Source organism: Formica exsecta, unplaced genomic scaffold, assembly GCF_003651465.1.
Source record: "Formica exsecta isolate Colony F162 unplaced genomic scaffold, ASM365146v1 scaffold11, whole genome shotgun sequence".
Taxonomy (NCBI): domain Eukaryota; kingdom Metazoa; phylum Arthropoda; class Insecta; order Hymenoptera; family Formicidae; genus Formica; species Formica exsecta.
Window position 1 is genome coordinate 1859071 of NW_021848439.1, and position 24615 is coordinate 1883685.

Sequence of the window (24615 nt, forward strand, 5' to 3'; positions counted from 1 at the left end):
GCTGGGACACCCTGTATATATATATATATATATATATATATATATATATATATATATATATATATATATATATATATATATATATATATATATATATATATATATATATATATATATATATATATATATATATATATATATATATATATATATATATATATATATATATATATATATATATATATATATATATATATATATATATATATATATATATATATATATATATATATATATATATATACAGGGTGTCCCAGCTCTGCATGGAATGGAATTGGGGTGTCTCAAACTAAAGAAATGAATTCAGCACATCAAAACAAGAAATTTTTTTATTTGGCACTTTGGTCAAATCTCAAAAATAACGCTTCCCCAAATCAAAGTTTAATAAAAATGATGTATTGCCATTTTTACTAAATTCAAGTATTAAAGGCATAAAAATCATTACTCAAACGATAAGAATTATGTTTTAGAACATTATAAAACATAATTCTTATCATTTCAGTAATAATTTTTATGCCATTAATACCTGCAATGAATTTGGTACAAATAGCAATATCCCATTTTTGTTAAATTTTAATCTAGGGAAGTGCTATTTTTAAGATTTAACCAAAGTGCCAAATAGGAAAGCTTCTTGTTTTGGCATGCTGAATTTTCCCCTTCAGTTTGGACATGTTCTGGGACACCTTGTATACGCACACATAATATTAATAAATTTTAATAATTTATATTTTTCAGGTCGATCTTTTTAGAGAAATTACATTTCGCAATTCTAAACAAACATACAGAGGAATTCCTGTAATGGCATCTAATATGGATACAGTTGGAACATTTGAAATGGCAAAAGCTTTATCAAAGGTATAGAAAAATTTAATAATTTTAGAATATATTATATATATATGAAAGATTTATATATATATTGAGCTTTTGTTAGTTTTTTAAAAATAAGTTTAGATTTTATCATACCATTATGTCCAAGTATATAAGTCAGATATTATTAATATATTAAGATGTGATTATATCAAATCATAGTATGATACAATGCAGCATCATACTTATTATGCACATTTTTTTTAGCATGGTCTTTTTACTACGATCCATAAATATTATACCGCAGATGAATGGAAAAGCTTTTCCACATTAAATCCCGACTGCATAAAGAATGTAGCAGCCAGTTCAGGAACAGGAAATGAAGATTACGAACGACTTTCAAGCATACTAGAAGCCGTGCCAGAAATATCATTTATATGCTTGGATGTTGCAAATGGATATTCACAACATTTTGTTGAATATGTAAGAAAAGTAAGAGCGCGATATCCGAATCACACTATAATTGTAAGTAACCGATTGTTTCTCATTAGCTTTAACTAGAAATATACATTTAGTAATTTGTTTAGCTATTTGAATACTAATCTATACTTTATATTTAAATATAAAGATTAATTGCTGCCGCTACAGGCAGGAAATGTTGTAACAGGGGAAATGGTGGAAGAATTAATACTTTCTGGAGCAGATATAATTAAAGTAGGAATTGGTCCAGGTTCTGTATGCACAACACGTATGAAGACTGGTGTAGGCTATCCCCAATTAAGTGCTGTGATTGAGTGTGCAGATGCGGCACATGGCTTAAAGGGGCATATTATTGCTGTAAATATTATATTCTGTCATAAATTGACATGAACGTAGATGTACGGATTATTTCTTATTTTTATTTATATATTAATGCTTATTGTAGGATGGTGGATGTACTTGCCCTGGAGACTTGGCAAAAGCGTTTGGTGCCGGCGCAGACTTCGTCATGGCAGGTGGAATGTTTGCGGGTCATGACGAATGCGGGGGCGAAGTTATAGAAAAGAATGGAAAGAAATTAAAACTTTTTTATGGAATGTCCTCCAATACAGCTATGAAGAAGCATTCTGGTGGTGTTTCGGACTACAGGTAAGAATTATTATTATAGTGCTATAAGTGCGATATGCTAAGATAATAAATAGAAAGTTATTCACATGCTATTTTTGTACATGTAGGTCTTCAGAAGGAAAAACTGTCGAAGTGCCTTATAGAGGTTTAGTCGAGAATACTGTGCTGGATATATTGGGTGGTTTAAGATCCGCTTGCACTTACACAGGAGCCGAGCGTTTGCGCGAACTACCGCGACGAGCGACATTTATACGCTGTACGCAACAATTAAATCCTATGTATGGTCCCCCTCCAGAAATGTAAAATTATACAATTATTAAATTATGCTCTCCTTAGAGAAAGCTTAGGAAAGAAAATTTTAAACGCCGATATCTGTTGATCGCGTATTATTGGCGAATAATATTTATAAATGGGTGAAAATGCAGTCTTACTCAAATGCTTATCACTTGGTGTGAAAACATTCAAGTATTACGAATTAATGCTAAATACGCTCAAAAATGGAAAACAAATATTAATCTTTCATGCACAAAAATATAGAATTTCGTTTACGTTAAACACTATTTTGCATCATTCAAAATATATATGCTCTTATTTTAATAATTTACATATACAATTCTCTATATAACAATAAGACAGAATATAGATTTTTAAAATTATATTTCATATTTAAACAATGATTGTTATTGTACTCTATTTATATTTTTGTTGTTACTTTTTATTATAAAATTTGAATATTTATGTATTTTACAAATCTTGCATTAAATGTGCCCTGTATCTATATAATACACTCTGCCTATGTATAACACCTTACAGAATTTATTTATATATGAAAATCTTTTATACGTATTTACTATTTGCTTCTCTTGATCAGAGAAACTGGAAAACTTTCTGTTGCGCCTGTCCCTGAAACATTCGCCAATGTCAATTAATTACATGCATAAAAAGTATAAAATTACAGAAAATATTTTAACTGATAAATAAGATTGAGGATATCTTCGTGCACTCAAAAAGAAGGAAAAATATTATTGTGCTATTATAATAAAACAAAAGAAATAGAGTTTATATACACAAATTCTATTCTTTCTCTATAATTCAAGATAATGTGAAAATAGCAATAACATAATCACAATAGCCATTACATTATTGCTATTTTCATTAGCTCAAATAATAAAGAAAGAATAAAGTTATTTACGTGTGTTTCAATATAAAAGCAGCACATACTCAAATAAATTTTGTTTAATATCTTATTTCAAATATTTCCCAAGCAATGTGACAAAAATTTATTACAAATGTCTTTCAATTGAACAATGAGATAAATATGTATATTCGAAATATAATGCCATAGAAGAATTTTAAGTGAAAACTTTAAATTGTTTTATTAATAACAAATATTAATGCAATTAATTGCATTGAAAATGTATAAATAGTATAAGGGAAAATATTATTACATGTTTGAAATACGTATTTTTCGTGTTACATTAAAAACATTAAACATATAAGTAACAAAGCCAAACAAAAATTTTTATTAGAAACTAAATAATTTCTTTTTCGTTTTTATTGGAACATCTTTGTTGAATCATTGAATTCTTTAGATATCGTTTAAAACTTTTCATATTGTGACTTTTTGAGAATAGGATTTCATAAATATATAAGCATAATATTAATATTAAATTGATTTCATATTTAAAAAAACAAAAAAATGCGCGATATAATCTTATTCTAATATGTAACTGAACTTTAATGAAAGCTATAATTGGCTCTTTCAGCTTTGTAACTTCAAATATTATATTAAGTGACATGTATAATCATTCATTATTTTACATTACCGCGTAAAAATGAAATAGAAATATATATATATATATCGTAAAAAAAAATACAAAGCGATTATTACGTTTTACTCAAATTCCTTTTTCACAAAGAATGAAGACGCATGTATATACAAAATTCTATGAATATATTACTATTTATGGATATATTTAGAGAGACATTAAATATTAGAGATATATTCCGCACAAGTTTTTTTACTTGAAAAGTTTTTTATGTGCAGGATGTTTCAGAAGTTGTATATTTACTGTAAATGAAAGATATTAGAGATTAGAGATAAATCAAGAAGTATATTAGTAGTTTTAGTGAATAAGATGCAAATAAATAAATCAAATAAATTTTCCACCATCTTAACTTGTTTGATGCAAGATATTGATTATTAAAAATATATAAAACTTGTGCGAAGAGATAATGTGTGTCATCCACAATTTTTTGCAAATTGAATCTAATTTTACCATAAAAAATTTGTAATCAAAACGAAAAATAGTTCACTTCTTTGATACATCCTATATTCCACTTTTCACATATCCTGTATCCATTCATCTAAATTATTTTAAAAGAACTTGGTATATATATAATAACAGAAATGTACAAAAATTTGAAATATTTTACAAATGACTAGTGAAGTCTTCCAAAACTGAATTATTCAGAAAAATAAAAATTCAATATATTTCATTACAGTATGTCATGTAAAATCACACGTAATACTGGTTAAGTAAGATTTAGAATACGATGTTGGTAAACTATATTCTACATTATGCGTTACATATATCCCATTCAATTAATCTCCAGTTTGCAGGTCCTGATTCCTCCAAGTGTGTATATGTAGATTAGTGCTGAATGAAACATTTTAAATTGTAGATCCCCACATGGCTTATTGTAGGACTGGTAAACTTCTCTCTAACTGGCTGCTCCAAATATCTAAAAATAGTATTGGTATTTCACGAGAGAAAGCAAAAAAAAGCAAAGTAAAATTGTATTTAACACCAGTGCAATAAGACATATGCATATATAAATAGTCATATCATGTATCTTTCTGTATACATAACGTGGATAAAATAACGTTCATGGGTAGTGAAAAAACATATATAATAGCTGTATCAATTACAGCATGTAGTATAGTAAATATTTGTAGTTATAATGAAACACGAGTATTTCAAGTAAATAAATCTTGTCAAGACATAAATAATGAGTTATATAATGCTACAAAATATGCTAGTATCGTTCATAACAATGCATTTATAAGGATATAATTTAACAAGTTTAATAAGAGAGAGAGAGAGAGAGGATGCAATAAAATAGGTACAGATGTCGATCCCTCGTTCCACTTTCTGATCCGCTGCTTCACACCTGCCAGCTTCAACTTATATTACAATAATACATATTATGGAACAAAAATACATACAATAAGTATAAGTAGAACACATATATCATTATTGATACTATATTATAATATTAATTTCTTTCAAACTTGTTGTTTGATACTTTTTGTTACTTAAACTTAGAACGATCCTACTATATATGTATATGTATATATATAAAAAACACATGAAACATATTATAGTATAAACATAATATAATCGATTTTCAATGACATTTTCAAAGATATATGAAGATTATGAAGCAGTCAACTATTTATGATAAAAGTTATATGGAGATATAGCAGGTATTAACCGTATCCCGATGGAAAGCTATCTGAAAACTATCTGAAATAAACAAATAATTATGGTGAAAGAGATGATCAGTGTGTATAAGAAACAGATTTTATTTCAAAGGTGTAGAATTGTGTCATTATTCAAATTATCACATGAGAAAAAATCACGATATTATCATAGATTTTATATTTTGCAAAGTTTAGTTCAAATTCCCTGAAAGAGGTTCAATGAATATCAGAGGATAACATATCCTTATTCTTACACCATTGATTTATAGCAATGTTGAAATATCAAGCCAATATAAAGATACATGTCATATTGTACAAATTATGAAGATAGATAAGATCAATTGTTAAATATAATTGAGAAATTTAAATAGATAAGCAGTATATATAAACACAAATCTGAAAATTATGACTGTTCTTTGTATTAATATATATGTAAAAGCAACTTCATATTGGCTTATTAGTATAATTGCAGCGTTGAAAAAATTGTATAAATTTTTACAATCATTAATTTTGAACAGCATTATTAAATATATTATTGAATTGCTATCCATTGGAATTAAAGCTTTTACATCTAACTATTGTGCCAAGATATAAACTTACTAATCATTTTGATTTAATATGTCATATTAAAATATTGTATGTTTTATACAATTTTTTGTGCGTACGCTTACATATTAAATATATATATTGAATACCAAGATTATACTTACAGCTTGCCTTTCTCTCAAATGGAAGTTTAATTCTCAGAACTGGACTGTGAGTAAGGGTAATTCTGATACCCTGTTGGAAAAGAAGGGTTTTGCTGTCCCGTCTGTGATTGAGAATTAGATGCAGCATTCGCTGCGTAATAACCACCTGGTGCTGAACTGGCATTCATCGTTGGATAACTTCCATAAGTTTGAGGAAATGCATTGGGCGTGGTACCCGGTGGGCCAGCCGACTGTCCCTGTAGAGTCTGCATTTGTTGTTGAGCCATTTGGTTTCCTTGCATTCCGAGCTACATAATATCATATAAAGTAAGTAACAAACAACAAAGAACACATAGTATTTCAAGGAAAATACCTTGCCCGCCTTCATTTGAGCTTCTATCGCTTCGGCTTCCTTAATTTTGCCGATGCTTCTGTAATATTCCGCCCACTGGACGCTATAATCGGCCTGACCTCCATTTTGCGCGGCGCCCGGCTGCTGTTGTTGCTGAGTTGGTTGCTGTTGTTGTTGCTGACTTGGTCCAGCAGAATTCGTTGTCGCTGGATTAGATTGATTTTGCGAATTTCCTAAAATAAAATTTATCCAATCTAATAGTTTTGCAGAAATTAATCGTAAAATCTTCTCTCGCGTATCTTTTCAGCAAGTATTTCCTCGTAACGTAAAATTATAAAAATTCTTACCTGCTTGTTGATTATGATCTTGCTTTCCTTGTTTTGCCTGTTGTTCTATCATGTCCGCTTCTCTATGCATACCTAATGACCGATAATATTCGGCCCATTGAGCGCTGTAGTCTGGTTGACCAGTTTGCGGATTGACTTGTACAGGAGCTTGATTAGCATTGCCTGCAAAAGCAATTTCTTTGTATAACAAATACCGAACTTACAACCTTAAATGTTATAAGGAAGACATAAAACCGTACTTCCGTCATTGGATTGTGGTTGGCTTGGCCATGCTTGATACCCTGTATTCCAATTTGGATTATATCCAACTGCTCCTTGTGCTCCAGCATATGAAGAACCAGCTGGACCCTTTGAATAATAAATAGAAAAATTGTTTATTTTAGTTATATAAAAAGTAATTATATATAAGGATAATTATATATATATATCAAAAACATACCATGCCCAATTTTTCACTAAATATTCTCTTTGCGTGTTCAACTTGTTCGGGATTTCCCCGAATAATGAAAATTTTTTCATTTTCGTTACTTTGATTCCTTCTATCTAATTCGCAATGCGCTCCTGTCTGTTGATTGATCTGTTTGATAGTCTCACCACCTAAAGTTAAAATAAATGATAGCAAAATAAATTTTAATGCAAGATATTATGTTAAAAGTCGAGAGGAGATATAACGTTATTACTTATTAAATGTATTAAGCTTTTTACAAAAGTAAAATCATTCAAAAAAATTAAAAGCCTTAACAATGCATACAAATCTGTATAATTAAAACAAATAAAACAATTTATATATAATTAATTAAAACAAATAAAACAACGAATAAAGGATAAAACCTTTGCCGATTATAATTCCGCATTTAGAAGATGGAACGGTGTACGTCGTCTCAATTTTATCTTGCATAGGACCACCTTGTCGCCTATCCCAACTTCCATATTCGTTTGGATTGCGATTGCCACCAAATCCATTTCCTCTCAAACCACTTCTGCCTCCCATATTACTTCTACCATCATCTCTCCTCTAAAAATACAAAAACAAATCAAAATAACATTTCTAAAATTAATAAATAAATAATAATAGTAATTAGCAGAAATTAGATCGTTATTATGTGTTATTAAAAAAATATATAGATTCTAAATTCATACGATATATGAATTCATTTGATTTTAATACAATATAAGTACCATAACACTATCAATTAGCTCTTGAATTCGTTGACGAGCTTGTTCAACAGCTTGATGCTTTCCTGATAATAAACATTTTCTATCACCGGGACCATCTTCTCTTCCTTGTTGAAATTGAACTTTAGCTCCGCTTTCTGCTTGAATCTTTTTTATCATATCTCCGCCTTTACCAATAACAACACCAACTGCTGCTCTTGGAACAAGTACCTAAATTAAAAACAATAATATATTTTGTAAATTTAAAAAATATAAAATTCTTTATCTATAATTAAATCCTAATTTAACAAAATTTTATTAATTTTAATAAGATTATTAACCTCTACTCCATCACTATTTGCAGGACCGTGATTAAAGCCGCTATCATTAGAATAATTTCCTGTTCTTTCTCCTGTACCTCTTCCTCCTCTATGAAACATTTGCATTTCTTTTTCAGCTATTAATTCATAAACTAATTGTTTTGCATATTCAACCTTTTGAGGGTCTCCTGTTATTCTATATAAAAAAAAGGAATATCGACTTTAAACAATTATGCAATATTGCTTTGATAGATAAAATTAGGAGGAGCAATTATTTTTACACAGAAAAAAGATTTTTGTTTTACCTCAATGGTTTTTCTTGTTCCTGAGATGGCCCTTCCTGAATAACAACCATTTTAGCTCCAGATTTCTCTTGAAGTTGCTTTATGGTTTCTCCTCCTTTGCCAATTATCAGACCAACTTTAGGACCTGGAATCATTATCTCAACAAATCCTGGATGTCCCATCATTCCTCCACTACTAGTACTACCAGTACTGGTGCTGCTCATATTCATATCACCAATTCCCTCGCTTCTGCTTCTTTGATTTACTATTGACAATACAAGCTCCTTTGCTCGGCTGAAACAGACACAATGCAAGTGTGTAATTTTTTTTTCAATCAAAATATATTTCACATGTGAAGAGATTTAATCATTATACAATAATAAAATTTGTTTGCAACACATAAATATGCAATAATATCTATTGTGGGCCAAAATGTTATATATCATACATTTGTAACATCTTTCTTTTTTTTTAGTAACCAATAACATTTTTCAAATAATGCAATAAAAGATTTAGAGATTTCAAAGATTTTGTATTAAAATGCTATAGGTTTAATTTTATAAACAGTATCAAAAATATAAATAAAATCTTTTCTTGATGTTGTGAGATTAACACCTTCCCATGCATATCCTATCCTCCTTCCTTCTCTTTCTCTCCCTCTCTCTCTCTTTCTCTTTTTCTCCATACCCTATTGAAAGCAAAAAACTATTAGTAAATACAAAATTATTAAATCAAAAGATCAACTCATTGATCAATTTTCAATGACCAGAAATTCTGAAGCGTACAGAAAGTTTGAACCCGCTCTATTGGCATCCAGGAGCTAAATAAAGATTCTGTAAAACACTTCATAATTTCAATATGCAAAAGCATATGTCCTATATTTGTAAAACACACACACACACATGTTAAGATAAAATTGTAGTACATAAAATACAAGCTATGTTATCAGAATTAACCATATCCCAATCACATATTCTAATAACTAGTCATAAAGCAATGTGCAATATTCATGTATTATGGTAACATCACAGTTTTGATAAATGATTCAGTTGCGATTTGAGGAATAAGATGGGAATGTGGTGACAAGATATGCACTTAAATAAATTAGAATATAAAGAATCCCTGTATAAAAATTTTTAAGGAGGATAGCAGATTTGCTTGGCTGATATATATATAATTTTAACAGGAAAGTATTTTTAACAAGACCCAGTCTATAAATGTAGAACCAACAACCATATTTCACTTCAATAATAAAACAAATACATTCAAAATTAAGAGATGATAACAAATTCTAATCATTCATCGCGTATATATAAAGTTGTGGTATATATATTGCATTGCATACAAAATAGTTAAAATTAACAAAATAAGAAGGGAAAAACAAGTTACTTGACAGCTTCTCTCGAACCAGTTAGCGTACAAACACGCTCAGGCAGTCCACCGCTTTCTGGTGCCATTTGTATCTTACATCCTGTTTCGCTTTGCAATCTTGTTATCTGTTCTCCACCTCTGCCAATTACTGTAAATATATTACTATTACGTAAAAGCAATTATATATTTATGATATATAAAATGCTCCTACTATTGTATTTCAAATATGAGAAATAATCAATATAAAAAAATAATATCAATAACATACCATTCTGAGAAACAATATGATAATCAATTGTATGAATTAATGCTAAGATAATAATGCTTAAACTATCACATATTTAAACAGTAGCACTATTATATAATAAATAATAAAATAAGGATATTATAACAGAAAATTCTTAAACTGTTACAATACATTATAATATATGTACAACATATTGCAGAATATTACAAGATATATTCATATAAGGAATGTAGAACAATTTACTATTGTTTTTTACTTACTTAAACCAACCATTTTGTCTGGAACTCTGATATCTTCATTACATATACCACCTACACTGGAAGAAACTGGTCTAGATCCTTGACTACCTGAATCGCTGATAGAACTGCTTGTAGGTCCTCCACGAATGCCTATTAAAGGATCTGATACTAACGATGCCATTTTCTTTGCTTCTGGTTCTAAAAATGCAAAATTTAATATAATATTAATAACTACAGAATGTAATATGGTAAATGAATCATTTACTAATGTAATAAAATTAAGAAAATAGAGAGAATGATATATATATATACATATATATATACAACAAATATATATATATATTACCTGAACTATCTTCTAAAGGACGTTTTAACTTGGAATCTTGATTATTTGCACCAGCTGGATTTATTTTTGCGGCAATCTAGGAAGATTAATTCAACATATAAATCCTAAAGAATGATCTTTTTTCAGATAATGTAATATGTATATAAAAAGTTTTCCATAGTTTACTACACCGCAAGATGCAGCAGCATAAAGTATAGACAAAGGTAATATAATAAAATAATGCGTTTGTAATCGTGCGCTAGAAAGGACATAACGCTCTTCCAAACTGGAAAAAGCTGGCAGATGCGGTCTTGGCGGGCAAACGTTTACTCATCATAAGGCATCCTGGCTTAATGATTATCATCGACGTGTCACTTTCAAAAAATTATGATTACCTGTTTGGCGCGTTGCAGTGCCGCCGCAAACGCGGTGCTTTGACTAAAGTTTTGAGGCGGAGCAACCGCTGAATAGTCACTCATGCTGGTGCATGAAGTTGTAGGACGATAATGGATTAATTACACTGTGTGCACGCGTGTGTGTGCGTACGTGTGTGGTCCTGCCTATCCAAAATCGTCACCGGTGTCCGATACGATTCGCTTCGTCGTACGAAGGCTAAGCACGTAGACAAGAGACACGGAAGATTCGCAAACACGAAAACGATACTATTCTGATGCGCACGGCGGTATTCGTCAGGAGGGAAAAGGTATACGGGAGATTTACGAGTGTGAAAGAAACGTACTTTCACGAGAAAAGAACAGCACGGCGCAAGCGTCAGTCATTGGAAGCGCGGTCGTTTTAGTGCGAAAACTCACTTCTGCCTTCTGCCGTGCGACTTGTTCTTTGTTCTCCCCCAAATGCGCCGGAAAACATGAAGCCTGTATCAGAAACTATGCATTGAAGATTGAAAATTAAAAATTGATATCTATTTTTTATTATTCAGAATAAAAGGAGCTGAAATTTATTTTTTCTGATTGATCAAATTTTAATCTTCAATTTTTAATTTCCATCTTTTCTTCAATCTATAAACTGATATGGATTTTAACGATCGATTATTGTAGCGTGCGTTTCACTTGGCGTTAAAAATGCTATGAGTGACTTGATTTGACCAATCGGCAAAAATGGCAAAGATTTCCTTATCCTGGATTGGTCAATCAAATACTGGACATTTTGGATATTTATTGCGACTGCGTATGTGTGTGGACCAGTGTCACAGCTAATAAATCACAACAATAAAAAAATGAGTTGCATTTCTCATCTTTATCTATTATTTACTGAAAGTTAAACAAAGATAGAATAACGCTCGTGTGCACACAGGTGATGTTTGCGAACGCGGCTCTATATATATATATATATATATTAGGTGTGTCCGATTCCCCACCCAGGTGCACCCGGGTGGCGAATCGGAAGCAAACTTACCGCGTAGCGCGTACATGTGATGATGCGCAGAGCGCTCTGCACATATACGCGTGATTTGAGGTGATTTGAAGACAAAAGACGCACGAAAACTTCTTGACGAATCCAGCGAACAATAAAGACAAAATTAGATATAAATATATTGTTTTAATTAACATCTATATTTATATAATAAAGAGTTTAGCATTGCAAAAGGAAGTACTAAGAGAGTAAGTGAAATGCAAAGTTAGAGAATTTAAAAAATTTCTAGAAAGTTCTTTGTAGATGCATCTTCTTGCTTGTATTAAAAATATTTTTGTATTTAAAGAAAAAAATATTAATAAATCAATTTAATTCTATTGCATGTCTTTATTCTTCAGAATGGATTCCCAAAAATGGACTCCCGATCCCGACATCGAGAAATTAAAAAAAGGCATACAACACTGTTTCCAGAGACTTAGGCCCACCGCTCCTTACAAAACTGGATGGAGTGATACTCTACTTCATAAATTAAGAGAACCTTTGCAGTTTGACAAAAATATCACAATTAGAGAAATGCAACGCAAAGTGTTTAGAAGATTTTATGAATTATATTTTCAAGGCATAGTTTCTAAGGAAGATGCTGCCTTTTCTATAGTTGCAGATGCAATAGCCCTCGCTCAAACAGTTAATGGGAATCTCTGGAAACCTACTCAATTTGGAGAAAAACCTTTTTATCCTATAAATCGAAGCAAAGAAGAATACCTTTCCGAAAATGTGACTGGAACTCTTGCAATCTTAGTTTCTGATATGACCCTAGCAGAACAGGAGACTGCATTAACGACTTTTTTGTGAGAAAAATCGAAATGAATTTTATTCCAAAATCTCATCAATGATAAGAAATTTTTCTAAAACTAAAGAAGAAATTCAATTGAAGAGATTGACAGGATTTTTAGCTTTGACTCTAATGAGGGCCTCTACCAAAAATGCTAACCAATTGAGAAATGCATTCTTGAAAACGCAATACAGAACAAATTTAAATGTCTTAGCTGGTTGGTCGAATGAATTCCCTTTCTTTCCTCCATGCAATGCTTGTATCAATATTTGTATTGAATACCTTACATCAGGTCTTTCCACTACCTCCTCTATGTTCACTCTCCTTGCTTATGAATATGTTTTATCTAGACAACCAGAGTATCAAGACCCAGCAGTGTCTAGATATCTTGACGCAGCAGTTCTTACACATACAGCTAAATATGGATTAGGAATGATTGAACTAGTAGAACAAGCTGTAGCTATAACTGGACTCGAATTGATAGAATTACGTAAAAAAGCTCTTCTCATGGTGCGTAATACAGAGTGTTATTGGAATTTAATTGAGGATTTCTTCAGAACATACCAAGATAAAGAAAGACCTCAATATGGCTTCAATTGGGCTCGAATCATAAATGTTGGATATCTCAGATATTACTCTCCAAAAGACATGTTACCTTTGGCAGGTATTTTTGCTGAAATCATTGAACAACAACAAGGACCAGGTATTTGGGATGCAAAATGGGCCAAAGAGTATGTAGGGTTCATAAATCTTAATCAAATGAGAATTTATGGAAAACATATGTTCGAAATGACCAGAAAAAGACAGGAAGTAGAAAAAGTACATGATGAAAATTGAAAAGATTTAGACAGTATAATAGATTAGATATTTAAACAACACAATACAAATTTTCAATTTTTCCAGATTTCCAATAAAAAAAAAAATATACACATATTATACACATATGCTTAATACATACATCCACATTATATCTCTAAATTTAGAAAGAAAGTAAACAAAATATCTTTTTATTTTCATAAGTAGGTTTATTATTATTTATATTATATAGAATCTTCTCATATAAAAATAATAATTTTTTTTAATAAGATAAGTAGATCATAATGTGTATAAGGTAACAAAAGATAGGAATATATGCATAAATGTTAAATAATCACATTTGCTTTCATACTTAACACAATACACAGGGAATTATTTTACATTGTATGCTATTTGTATGCATATTAAATTATACATACAGAAACAGAAATATCTTAATACACGATGAATTTGGGCATATCCTGAAACATATATGAAAATGCACCAATATGTGCATAAATTTGTATTAAGACATTCCTGTTTCCTCGCGCGCATGCGTACATATATAAAAATTATAACTATATTATTATAAATTATAATAACCAACTATGTATTCAAGTACAAATATAAAACTAAATATAAAATATAAAAACTAAATATAAATCCTCCATTTTTTAAATTTACTACATTTATCTTTTACTATCAACAGCTAAAAAAAAACTAATCAATTAAATTAAAATAATTTCTAAGAAATACTGAGAATTGTACCTCATTAATTGTTAAGTACATGAAGGAAGAGAGATTATTTATCTATTGTTAATCCTTCTATCTTTTTATATTACGTATTCTTTCAATTAAAGCCCGTGTTATGTTACCAGGTATTATTTGATGTTCTTTTATTAGATTTCTAAGAGCATTAGCAACCTGAAAGTGTATCCAAATATTTTCAGATATACAATATTATTGGTGAAATATATAATATGTATATTTCATATCACCTTTAGCTGCAACTCTTCAGGTGTAAGATTTCCGTCGTATGGAATAGGCTTACCCACATATGTTACCAATTTTACTGGAAAGCCACCATAGACTGGTGCAAAAGGAAATTTTGTCCAAGTATATATCCTCAGCCACATTCTTCTTCCCCAACTCACTGTTCTAAATGCTTCTCTGATATTTCTCGTAAACAAAGGAATTATACTCTAATGACAAATAAGTATTATACAATAGAATCTTCATAAAATAATACAAAATTTTATGGAAACATACCACTTTTGCATCCAAGGCAACCTTTGCAAAACCCATTCTTTTTTTCCACATAAGTTCATAATAAGAATCCCCAAACTGAGCTTCATATACTCCACCCGGAGAGATAGAGAGCATGTTACCCTCCTTTAAAATAGCAGAACATGTTTGAACTGTACCAGGTATCACTTTCAGAACATCAGAAATGATAGACCATCCAGGAAATTTAAAGAGAAATCGATCTGCTACTGTATGGACTAGTTTTGAATTAAATAAAAATACTTTGGATGTGAAATAATACAAATCAATTGGGATAGCTCCATGGTAATATATAAACAATATTGGTTTATCCTGTGGGATATTTTCTAAACCCACAATTTCATATCCTGTTTAAAAATTACATTCTTTATTAGTAAACAAATTTTGTAGTAAATAAATTTATATAAATTGATTTAAGTGGAATAGAATATATCTTGTCAAAATAGTTTATCAAATCAAAATATATACCATGCCAGATCCAACCATGTGCATCCCAGAGAGCTGCGACCATATAACGTGCTGCATTTTGCCACGCAGTGCCATAAGCATTTCTTAGTCTAACTCTGAAAGAAATAAAATATTTTGTTATACATAAATTAAGAAAATGTTTTGAACATAAAGAATTTTATTGAAAGACATAGAATATTTTGCAGATTGATGCGTGCATGAAACTATCTTGTTTCTAAAAAAATGAATCACTATTAGTGTAATTTTATTAGTGTAATTAATAGATTGATAAATTTAACATATTTGTTATAATAAATGCTAATTAATTACATTAATGTAAGTAGCATATATACAGTTAATAATTATTTTATCTTTAAACCTGTGTAACTTGTAGATATATAATATTATGGAAGTCGAATACAACAGTAGCACAATCACAAGCGGGAGCAGAAATGTTATGAGAAGTGGCATTAAAAGCCATGACAGCCACAACGTAAAATCCACGTCGATATATTCAACTGAAAAAATAATCCCAACATTTTTTAAAAATTGTTAGAGAAAGAAGATTATAAAAATGCACATTAAACATTTTTAAATAAGAAACGCACAAAATTTTTCTTCAATATAAAAATTACACATATATCACATGAGTAAATATACCTAAGCAAAAGCTTTTACAAACAAATATATTGTTATAAGGATAAAATAAATATTAGAATGATGTGCATTTAATAGTAATATCCATAAAAAGGCTTACATAAATACAATGTTTTTACCTATAGTCTCTTCTATTATTGGCCATACATTGTATACAAAGGAAAACATATTTAGATTTACATATAAGAAAAGAAATATCTAAGACAAAGATTAATTAATAAAATGATTGAGAGTGTAATATCTTTGCAGAAACCGTCCACATATTCACTGTTGCTAACAGACTGACGATTTTATGACCTTGTATATACACATTCAGCATATTTAGCATTTTTATTTATATTCTAAAATCATTTCCGGCGAAATTAATTACTATGCGCCATTATCGTCGGATTGAGTACATTATTATCGCATATATTAGATATTAATCGTCGTCAATTCAAATTTTATCGAGTCATTCAATAAACTGGTATGCGTGGTCAATTTTGTTTTTATAATGCGTGTGTTTATATCGCGTCATTGTATCAAATTATTATTTCTTTAATTATTTTTTATGTATTATTTTTTTATGCAGTATATATTATATATATATATTGATGAATCAACTCTGAAATTCACCGACCGGAAAAACGCTAAATGTATAGCTGTCAACTTGCACTGTCATGTCATAATGTGTAGTCTGTCAACATATTATCAATAGCACAATAGTACAGTTACAGCATATACTACTTTGACTATAGAAGTATCTTTGACTATAGAAATATGGACTGTTTAGTTATATATATATATAACTACTTCAGATAATAATTGCTGTATTATGATAGTGATACTGTTTGAATCAAGAAAATGTTTTCTAAAATCTTCCGAAATTAAAATCATTTCTCTTACATATATAACATACAATGATTACTAGTTCAATATTAATTCGAGATCATGAGAAAAGGAGTAATCAGCTGATATCTCCAGTCTGAAGTTAGCATCAACGTCGCAATCCCAATACTCCTTATATTTTAGATATATTTTTATGACTCCTGTATACGCGGCAAGAAAATACAATTCTCTACATATCCTAATATCATCGGGATTATTATTCGAATCCATTAGGACCGAACACATTCATCTCATTTCTTCTATTCCAAGATATGCGCGGAATAAAAACACCGTGCATTTTGTTTTTCGTACGTTTTCTCATGATGCTTTTGCTTCGAATCAATTTGATTGACCAATCGATCCAAAGAATATTCGCGCCTTTTATTTTGATCGTTCAATTAAACGATTCGAAGTATTTTTTGTAATACATTATTCCGAATGCAACTATCTTGATTTAACGTAATCACATCATGTGGCAAATAAAAAGCAACGCAAGAAGGAATCTTAGTTTCGTGAAAAACAGCTAACTTGGAATAAAGGGAAAACCTAGAATAGACGTTCTTGTAATAGAAAAAATCGATGGTGATGAGCATTACCGATTCGAACGTAGCAATATCTAAGTCGATTCACGCATCATGACCGCTGATTAAAAAATCCAAAGCTATAAAATTCTTCTAGCTATATCTTTTTCATCGATTATTTAATACTGTAGTACAATCTATTATTTGTGTTTTATATATTTAATATTTTACATATATGTATGTGTCGAACACTTGAAGATATTAAATAGACAATAGACGGACATAATTTTAAGTCATGATGCATGAATATCTAGACTTGACACATGTCGCCCCGAACGTAAACCGGAACTATGAGATATTAGATCTGTTCGTTCCGCTTACACTTTCTACACTCAGATTCATCCCGTTCTTTCTCTTCAACGCGCGAATATCCACACATTCATCTCGTATCAAGTTTAAAAATTTTTAAGGATAACAAACAAAAATACGTTGACATTCGCAACGCTCGTGAGATTATCTGGTTGTTAATTGATCACCGAAGGTTGAACAAAGACAGATGATACTCGCGAGCATTACGAATGGCAAGTAGAACGCATTAAAAATGAACAAATCTACGAATAATATTGAAGAGGGGCGTATTTCTCAATCTTCATTGGTCGAGTCTGCTCAACACGCGACCAACTTCAGAGAGCAATGGGCATAATATACAAATACAGTTAGCGATTAGAGGAAGTGGTGTGTTTTGTATGTGTGCATATATGTATTATATACAGAGGAGACGGATTTTGCAACTGTACGTAACTGCGGTAAATCCAGAATGTATCGTCTCGTTTTTTAATGTCGTTCGATGCGCGATAACTTACGATTATGTGGGTTTTTTTATGCTAACGAGAAGGAATTTCGATTGAACGATCCTCGATTGCTAGTGATTCGATCAGCGCACACGCACCGTTGCAAGGAAGGACAGGACAGTCTTGGAGATCGTGAATGCAGTTCTGGCACACTCTATCCCACGCATATGACGAATGTTAACAATTTTAACGTTTTAATCGCGCATCGGCAACGAGAACTGGCCAGATGAAGGTAATCACCAATTAAACGTAGAGCGATACTATCCAGACAAAGAAATTCACGCAAAGGTTAAAAGTGTTAAAGTTCGAGAAACACACGGATTACTTACGTGCCGTTCTCCATTTGTTGTTTATCGTTTAGGATATTCTTCACCTATTTTTTTCTTCTCCTAGGCATATCACAATACGATTTAATTACGTAAGTTTGAATCGCGCGATATCGAAGATATTAAGATTTTTCTTAAAAATTTTATAACATTTTAAGTGTATTAGTATAATTTTTCGATTATGCTGTTTATTCGTATAGTATGGGAAGACACTTGTCAAATATTTTAATACAACAATGATTATTGTAATTGTATGCTTTGTTCACTTATAAATGTAAGAATTGATCAGGATTAATAATTAAGAAATAAATTACAAAACAAGAATTACATTTTGCTGTTTCTAACTTTTGTAAAGCATTTTGTATCATGTATTTACTATTTAAATAAATATTTTCTACTTATAGTACACAAATTTTCATGTTAAAGTATACATATTTTCTAATTGTGTTAATATAATAAAATAATTAATCAATATTTTATAGATAATGTCAGATGATGATGCTGCTTTGGATTCAATGGATACCGAGGAAGAGATATTTACTTCTCGCAACCGCAGCTTGGAGTCAAATGTTAGACGACCTAAGAGCCTACGCAAGCTGAGGTCGCATTCTGGCTCTAATTCACATATAATTAATAACAATTTAAGTGTACGACGTAGTACACGTAATAGAATGCAGACTTATGACAACCTTAATACTAGCTGGATTTTAGGTATCAATTATATACATGTTATATACAAATATAAAGTGCTATTTGATAATGAAGCAACAAAATACTTACTCTTCTACTTGTAAATATTATATATGTATATGTATAGTTGCATTTATGCATTGAAGTATTGAAATTTATTAACTAGAAATGAAAGATTTTTTATCTGTTAGTTTGTTTAGCAGTAATAAATACATTTTTTAAACTTCTCTTATTATTTTTTATTTTAATATGCAGTTTTTCTGTTTCATCTGTTTTACTGAAATTTTCAGGATTATAAAAATTTTTATTATATTATATTATAATTATTTCTTTATGTATCTTTCTAATATCTTCTTCAGATTTTTCATTTATTTTTTTATATTTGTATTTGCTCCATTTGAGACAATTATTTATTTTTTTTTAAACATTCTGAGAATAAAAGATGTTTTTATTGTTGATTGAAAAATATTTTATTAACTCTGAAAGAATATAATAATTAAAAATTTCTATTTATAAAATATTGATTTGTTAACATATTTTTTGATTAAACAAAGATAAATTTTATTTCTTGAAATAAAATTTTTGGTAATTTAGTTGTTGCTATCACTTTAATACTTTTTGAGCTATTAAAATGTTTTTAATCAAATATAAATAAGACAAGGAAAAAAGAGAAAGTTGAATTCGAACATAAGATATAAGATAAATAAAACAGAAAATTCTGTATTTATATCAACATAAATATGTATATAAATATACATATACATACATTTATCTAGAATCAGGAGAATTTCACAATATATAATTTAAATCGAAAGTTTGTAGAAATAACTAACATCCAAAATATCGTAATTGTAATTATTTTGATTTATTCATTGTCAATTGCAATTGTTTTTAAATGTTCATTAAAATTAACAGGAACGCAAACTTTAAAAGGATATCCTATGTTTCAACAACATGCTTCTTCCTCGGATAAAGAGATGGTAGATGATGTACCTGGTAGAAAGCGTGATCTTCGAGATCGTATGCCCTTAAGATCTCGCGAAAATCATCCACCTAATAAAAATCCGACAAGACATCTTAGGGATAGAACGGAACATGATCGGCAAAATAATAGGGAACTTAGAGGTAGATCTGATCGTGATCTTAAAGAAAGGCCAGAACCAGAAAAAGATATTAGTGAACAAACCAGACCAGCAAACGAAGAAAAAGATACTAGGCATGTAGTTTGATGAAACATTTATGTTGGACTTGATGGGATTTAATATAATTGAAATTAAATTGTTCTTCAGGAGAAAGTCTGATAGCCCAAGCAGATTTAGAGAAGGTCCTGTAACCAGATTGTGTGGAAGTGTAGTTGAGAAAAATGAAAAGCCCAAAGTAGAGCAAGATGAGGCGGATGATGATAGTTTGCGAGAAAGTGAAAAGCCAGATAATAATGATAATTCTGAAAATGAAGATGTGAGCAAACTTATATAATTTTTTTTGCTATCTCAAATAGTAATTTATAAATTTATATATTTTTTTCCACACGCGCATTGTTTTAGGGATATGAGGATATGTATACCCGAATTAAGAGAACAAGACGCACAGCTCAACGGCAACTGCCTAGAGGTAAGAAAAGAGTTCATTTTCACCAGTGGTATAGCGGATATTTTTCTTCTAAAAATAAAATATAATGTATCTTGATTTATTTATACATACAGTAGTGGACAGTGATCTATCCGAATCCTCGGATTCTCCCGGGCCTAGGAAGTACAGTTTACGTCAAAAAAAACCTACTGTAGATAGGTTTCAAGCTAATGTAGAGCCAGTTAGACGATCTATTAGAGCTCTAAGAAGCGTTCTCAGCAATTCAATGAGAAGAAGAAAGCATAGAAGTAAAAGCACGAGTTCTAGTGACTCCAGTGACTCTGAGCCTCAACGTTACGACAAGAAGAAGGGCAAAAAAGCGAGGTATTTATACATATCACAGGAAAGTTTTCATTGGGCAATGATTTCGTCAGTAAATATTTTGAGCATTGAGTGATATTTTCACAGACAATCGGCGATACCGCAAGGCGGTCCACCAGATCGAAAAGCTGATATAAATCCTATTACTTTAGACACTAATATTAGATTTAGCGATGTTGGTGGTTTGGCATCTCACATTCACTGCCTTAAAGAAATGGTCGTTTTTCCTATGTTGTATCCGGATGTTTTTGAGAGATATAACACTACTGCACCAAAGGGTGTCTTGTTTCATGGTCCACCAGGTATCAAATCTATTATTTCACAAAAGAATAATGAAATCGAAGCTTATTTTGAAATTTTATACAAATTGAAAATCTATTTAGGAACTGGTAAGACGTTGATAGCCAGAGCATTAGCCAATGAATGCAGTCAAGGTAACAAGAAAATGGCTTTTTTTATGAGGAAAGGAGCGGATTGCCTGTCGAAGTGGGTTGGGGAATCGGAACGACAATTGAGATTATTATTTGAACAAGCTCAACAGATGAAACCGTCCATAATATTTTTTGACGAAATAGATGGTTTGGCACCTGTCAGAAGTACCAAGCAAGATCAGATTCATGCCAGCATTGTATCCACACTCTTAGCACTCATGGACGGTCTCAGTGACAGGGGAGAGGTAATAAAAATGAAACAAAGAATTTTTTTGTGCTATGTGTTTCTTTACAGTTTTTCTTTTTTTACTTGTTAAAAGGTTATAGTCATTGGTGCAACAAACAGAATCGACGCAATCGATCCGGCTCTACGAAGACCTGGCCGTTTCGATCGCGAACTTTTCTTTCCATTACCTGCTATGAAAGAGAGATTAGAAATTTTAAAGATTCATGTCAGTAAGTGGAAAAATCCACCATCTGAACAATTGTTAGAAATACTGGCGGAGAAAGCAACTGGATATTGCGGCTCGGACTTGAGAGCCTTGTGTACCGAAGCAGTGCTACAAGGATTAAGGAGAACTTATCCACAAATTTATATGACAAATGACAGACTGTTGCTAGATCCAGATAGAGTCGAAGTACGTTTTGTAATAAGAAAAATTATGCAATCAATATATAACAAAAATTTTATTTTAGAAATTGTTAATGATATATTATTAATTTTTAGGTAAAAAAACGTGATTTTATGCAAGCAAGCTCTATGCTCGTTCCGTCGTCGCATAGAGTAGCTCCGTGTGCAGGAAGAAAATTACAACTTTTTATGGTGCCATTGTTAGGACCTCCATTGGAAGAATTAATTAATTTGGTGAAAGGAATATTTCCTCATGGTGTAAACCCTGCTATGGCAAAGTAATTAAAGCACTATGTAAAAGTAGTTTTTCACATATATTTAATTATTTTTCAAATATATGTATGGTATTGTGACAATGATAAAAATATTTGTCTTCTTTCAAATTGTTATTTATATTTTTTATTATATTTTTTTATAGAATAAAGAATGCTAAGGGTATCTATCGCCCAAGACTATTAATCTCGGGTGGCAGTCTATCTGAAGGTCAGGGACCTCTTTTCACATATTAATTATTGTTCAAATATATGTATGATATTGTGACAATGATAAAAATATTTGTCTTCTTTCAAATTGTTATTTATATTTTTTATTATATTTTTTTATAGAATAAAGAATGCTAAGGGTATCTATCGCCCAAGACTATTAATCTCGGGTGGCAGTCTATCTGAAGGTCAGGGACCTCATTTAGCTCAAGCATTATTATATTGTATGGAACATTTACCAGTCCAAATTTTGGATGTTAGCACATTATTTGCAGAAAGCGCTCGATCCCCGGAAGAAACTTGTGTGCAGGTTATATAACATTACTATACATTTAATATTAATGCTATTATAACATATTTATCTAAAACTTTTAAAGTTTTATAATAATTGAAAATAATATGGATAGTAATTATATAAGTATTTTATTTATTTTATATTATATAATTCCCTCGCGAATTATATACAATATAATTTATAATTTTGTGTCAAAAAAAAGTTTTAATTTAATAGTATCTATTTAATATTACAGGTAATTAATGAAGCTGCTAGGAATGTACCGTCCATAATTTATATTCGATCAATTGACAAATGGTGGCCTCTTGTACCAGAGACAGTGAAAGCAGTTTTCCTATGCCGTATTGCAGCACTGGATCCTTCATTACCAATTTTAATTCTTGCGACAAGCGACGCGACGTATCAAGATCTCCCTAATCAATTGAAAAACTTGTTCAGCGAATTACGTGGAGAAGTGTATTCCATGAAAACTCCTACCACCGAGCAAAGAATGAAATTTTTCCGACATATTTTTATGGTTCAGAGTCTAAGATCGCCGCAGATTAAAAGTAACAAAGTAGAAGTTTTAGAAACACTGCCATTAGCACCGGATCCGTTGCCAAAGAAACTAACTGAAGCAGAGAAGCGGATCATGTACGAGAAAGATGAAGTATCTTTGAGAGAATTACGGATTTTCCTGAGAGAAATCTGTGCTAAACTAGCGAGAAATCGACAGTAAGCATATCTTATAAATTATTTTCTTTTTTTTTTTTTTTGTTTTATAGCATTAGAGGTATTTATAAATAATATGGTGTTTCAGATTTTTCATGTTTACAAAGCCAGTGGATACAGAGGAAGTGCCAGATTACAACTTGATAATAAAACAACCTATGGATTTAGAAACGATGATGACTAAAATCGATATGAATTGTTATCTATGCGCTCGCGAATTTCTCGACGATATTGATCTCATATGCAGAAACGCTCTGGAATACAATCCGGACAGGTTAGTAATTCGAGAGGGACGATCTTTCTAAAATTCATTGTGTGAATCAAGAAAAACAGTCTCATTAGTTTTGTGCGAAAGTATCTCCGTTACAGAAGCGCAGCTTATATTATTGATATTGTACTATAACCTAAGGTAATTTTTTAGCGATACTATCTTTTTCTATACTGACATTCATATTGTATGTTTTCATGTCAGCTTACGTGATAGGCCCTCCCTCGGAATATTAAAGAGGTAGTTGAGCTTTTTGCTGTTTACCCGTAATGCTGTTATCGCTCCGTAGATAATAGTGGTTTTCAATTTAGAGCGCACCATAATCGTTGTTTTATTAGACACCATTATAACTAAATCACTATGCATCATTGAAGGCCACTCCCATTAGTCCTCACGCTTTCTGTTAATGGAATGCTGAAAGATTTTGCTAAAGCTTTGTATATATGCGACTAATATATGTTTCCCACTCTTTC

General features: G+C 30.6%; 5 protein-coding genes across 12 annotated transcripts in view; 3 read left to right on the plus strand and 2 right to left on the minus strand.

Moving 5' to 3' along the window:
• The window catches only part of LOC115235726 (GMP reductase 1-like), a 5874-nt gene extending 2124 nt beyond the window's left edge, over nt 1–3750 (plus strand). For both annotated transcript variants that reach the window (XM_029807683.1, XM_029807676.1), the window contains exons 2-6: nt 736–855; nt 1075–1332; nt 1456–1644; nt 1733–1935; nt 2022–3750. In XM_029807683.1, coding sequence (XP_029663543.1) covers nt 736–855; nt 1075–1332; nt 1456–1644; nt 1733–1935; nt 2022–2217 — 966 coding nt within the window. In that variant the 3' untranslated portion in view covers nt 2218–3750. The remainder of the gene's footprint in view (nt 1–735; nt 856–1074; nt 1333–1455; nt 1645–1732; nt 1936–2021) is intronic.
• On the minus strand, nt 2681–11570 carry LOC115235674 (far upstream element-binding protein 3). Of its 4 annotated transcripts, none has more exons than XM_029807620.1 (14): nt 11126–11570; nt 10752–10827; nt 10427–10603; nt 9938–10067; nt 8570–8842; nt 8286–8460; nt 7969–8175; nt 7621–7804; nt 7229–7386; nt 7029–7137; nt 6790–6951; nt 6464–6675; nt 6112–6398; nt 2681–2817 (listed from the first exon to the last, which is right to left on the minus strand). In XM_029807620.1, the coding sequence occupies exons 1-13, from the start codon at nt 11207–11209 to the stop codon at nt 6138–6140; spliced, it is 2208 nt and encodes a 735-aa protein (XP_029663480.1). In that variant the 5' UTR covers nt 11210–11570; the 3' UTR covers nt 2681–2817; nt 6112–6137. The 4 variants fall into 4 exon arrangements, with proteins under 4 accessions (XP_029663480.1, XP_029663470.1, XP_029663488.1 ...); XM_029807610.1 differs by lacking the exon at nt 2681–2817 and adding an exon at nt 4231–4659; XM_029807628.1 differs by lacking the exon at nt 2681–2817 and adding an exon at nt 4697–5440.
• A 576-nt stretch (nt 11571–12146) lies between these two features.
• On the plus strand, nt 12147–14374 carry LOC115235392. Its single transcript, XM_029807166.1, has 2 exons — nt 12147–12352; nt 12503–14374. The coding sequence occupies exon 2, from the start codon at nt 12994–12996 to the stop codon at nt 13771–13773; it is 780 nt and encodes a 259-aa protein (XP_029663026.1). The 5' UTR covers nt 12147–12352; nt 12503–12993; the 3' UTR covers nt 13774–14374.
• Nucleotides 13952–16869, minus strand: LOC115235374 (transmembrane protein 68). 4 transcript variants are annotated; one of them, XM_029807148.1, is made up of 6 exons: nt 16739–16869; nt 15842–15980; nt 15484–15578; nt 15001–15362; nt 14730–14933; nt 13952–14655 (listed from the first exon to the last, which is right to left on the minus strand). In XM_029807148.1, exons 2-6 carry the CDS (start codon nt 15931–15933, stop codon nt 14557–14559), a joined length of 852 nt encoding a protein of 283 aa, XP_029663008.1. In that variant the 5' UTR covers nt 15934–15980; nt 16739–16869; the 3' UTR covers nt 13952–14556. The 4 variants fall into 4 exon arrangements, with proteins under 4 accessions (XP_029663008.1, XP_029662996.1, XP_029663003.1 ...); XM_029807136.1 differs by having other exon boundaries at nt 16239–16862; XM_029807143.1 differs by having other exon boundaries at nt 16220–16862.
• Nucleotides 16870–17975: 1106 nt separating this feature from the next.
• Nucleotides 17976–24615, plus strand: part of LOC115235399 (ATPase family AAA domain-containing protein 2-like) — a 15316-nt gene continuing 8676 nt past the window's right edge. The window contains 14 exon segments of the mRNA XM_029807176.1: nt 17976–18590; nt 19167–19395; nt 20290–20590; nt 20664–20832; nt 20919–20985; nt 21078–21327; nt 21412–21626; nt 21708–22000; nt 22076–22393; nt 22483–22664; nt 22992–23178; nt 23399–23877; nt 23963–24148; nt 24347–24382. Coding sequence (XP_029663036.1) covers nt 18585–18590; nt 19167–19395; nt 20290–20590; nt 20664–20832; nt 20919–20985; nt 21078–21327; nt 21412–21626; nt 21708–22000; nt 22076–22393; nt 22483–22664; nt 22992–23178; nt 23399–23877; nt 23963–24148; nt 24347–24382 — 2918 coding nt within the window. The 5' untranslated portion in view covers nt 17976–18584.

Coding starts and splice junctions, on each gene's coding strand:
- LOC115235674 (XM_029807620.1), bottom strand. CDS start 11,209: ATGAGTGACTATTCAGCGGTTGCTCCGCCTCAAAACTTTAGTCAAAGC. Junction 7,387..7,620: donor CGGAATTATAATCGGCAAAG/GTTTTATCCTTT, acceptor TTTTAACTTTAG/GTGGTGAGACTATCAAACAG. Junction 6,399..6,463: donor CTCAAATGAAGGCGGGCAAG/GTATTTTCCTTG, acceptor GATATTATGTAG/CTCGGAATGCAAGGAAACCA.
- LOC115235392 (XM_029807166.1), top strand. CDS start 12,994: ATGATAAGAAATTTTTCTAAAACTAAAGAAGAAATTCAATTGAAGAGA.
- LOC115235374 (XM_029807136.1), bottom strand. CDS start 16,287: ATGTTTTCCTTTGTATACAATGTATGGCCAATAATAGAAGAGACTATA. Junction 15,579..15,841: donor TATATCTACAAGTTACACAG/GTTTAAAGATAA, acceptor TATTTCTTTCAG/AGTTAGACTAAGAAATGCTT. Junction 14,934..15,000: donor TTGCCTTGGATGCAAAAGTG/GTATGTTTCCAT, acceptor ATTTGTCATTAG/AGTATAATTCCTTTGTTTAC.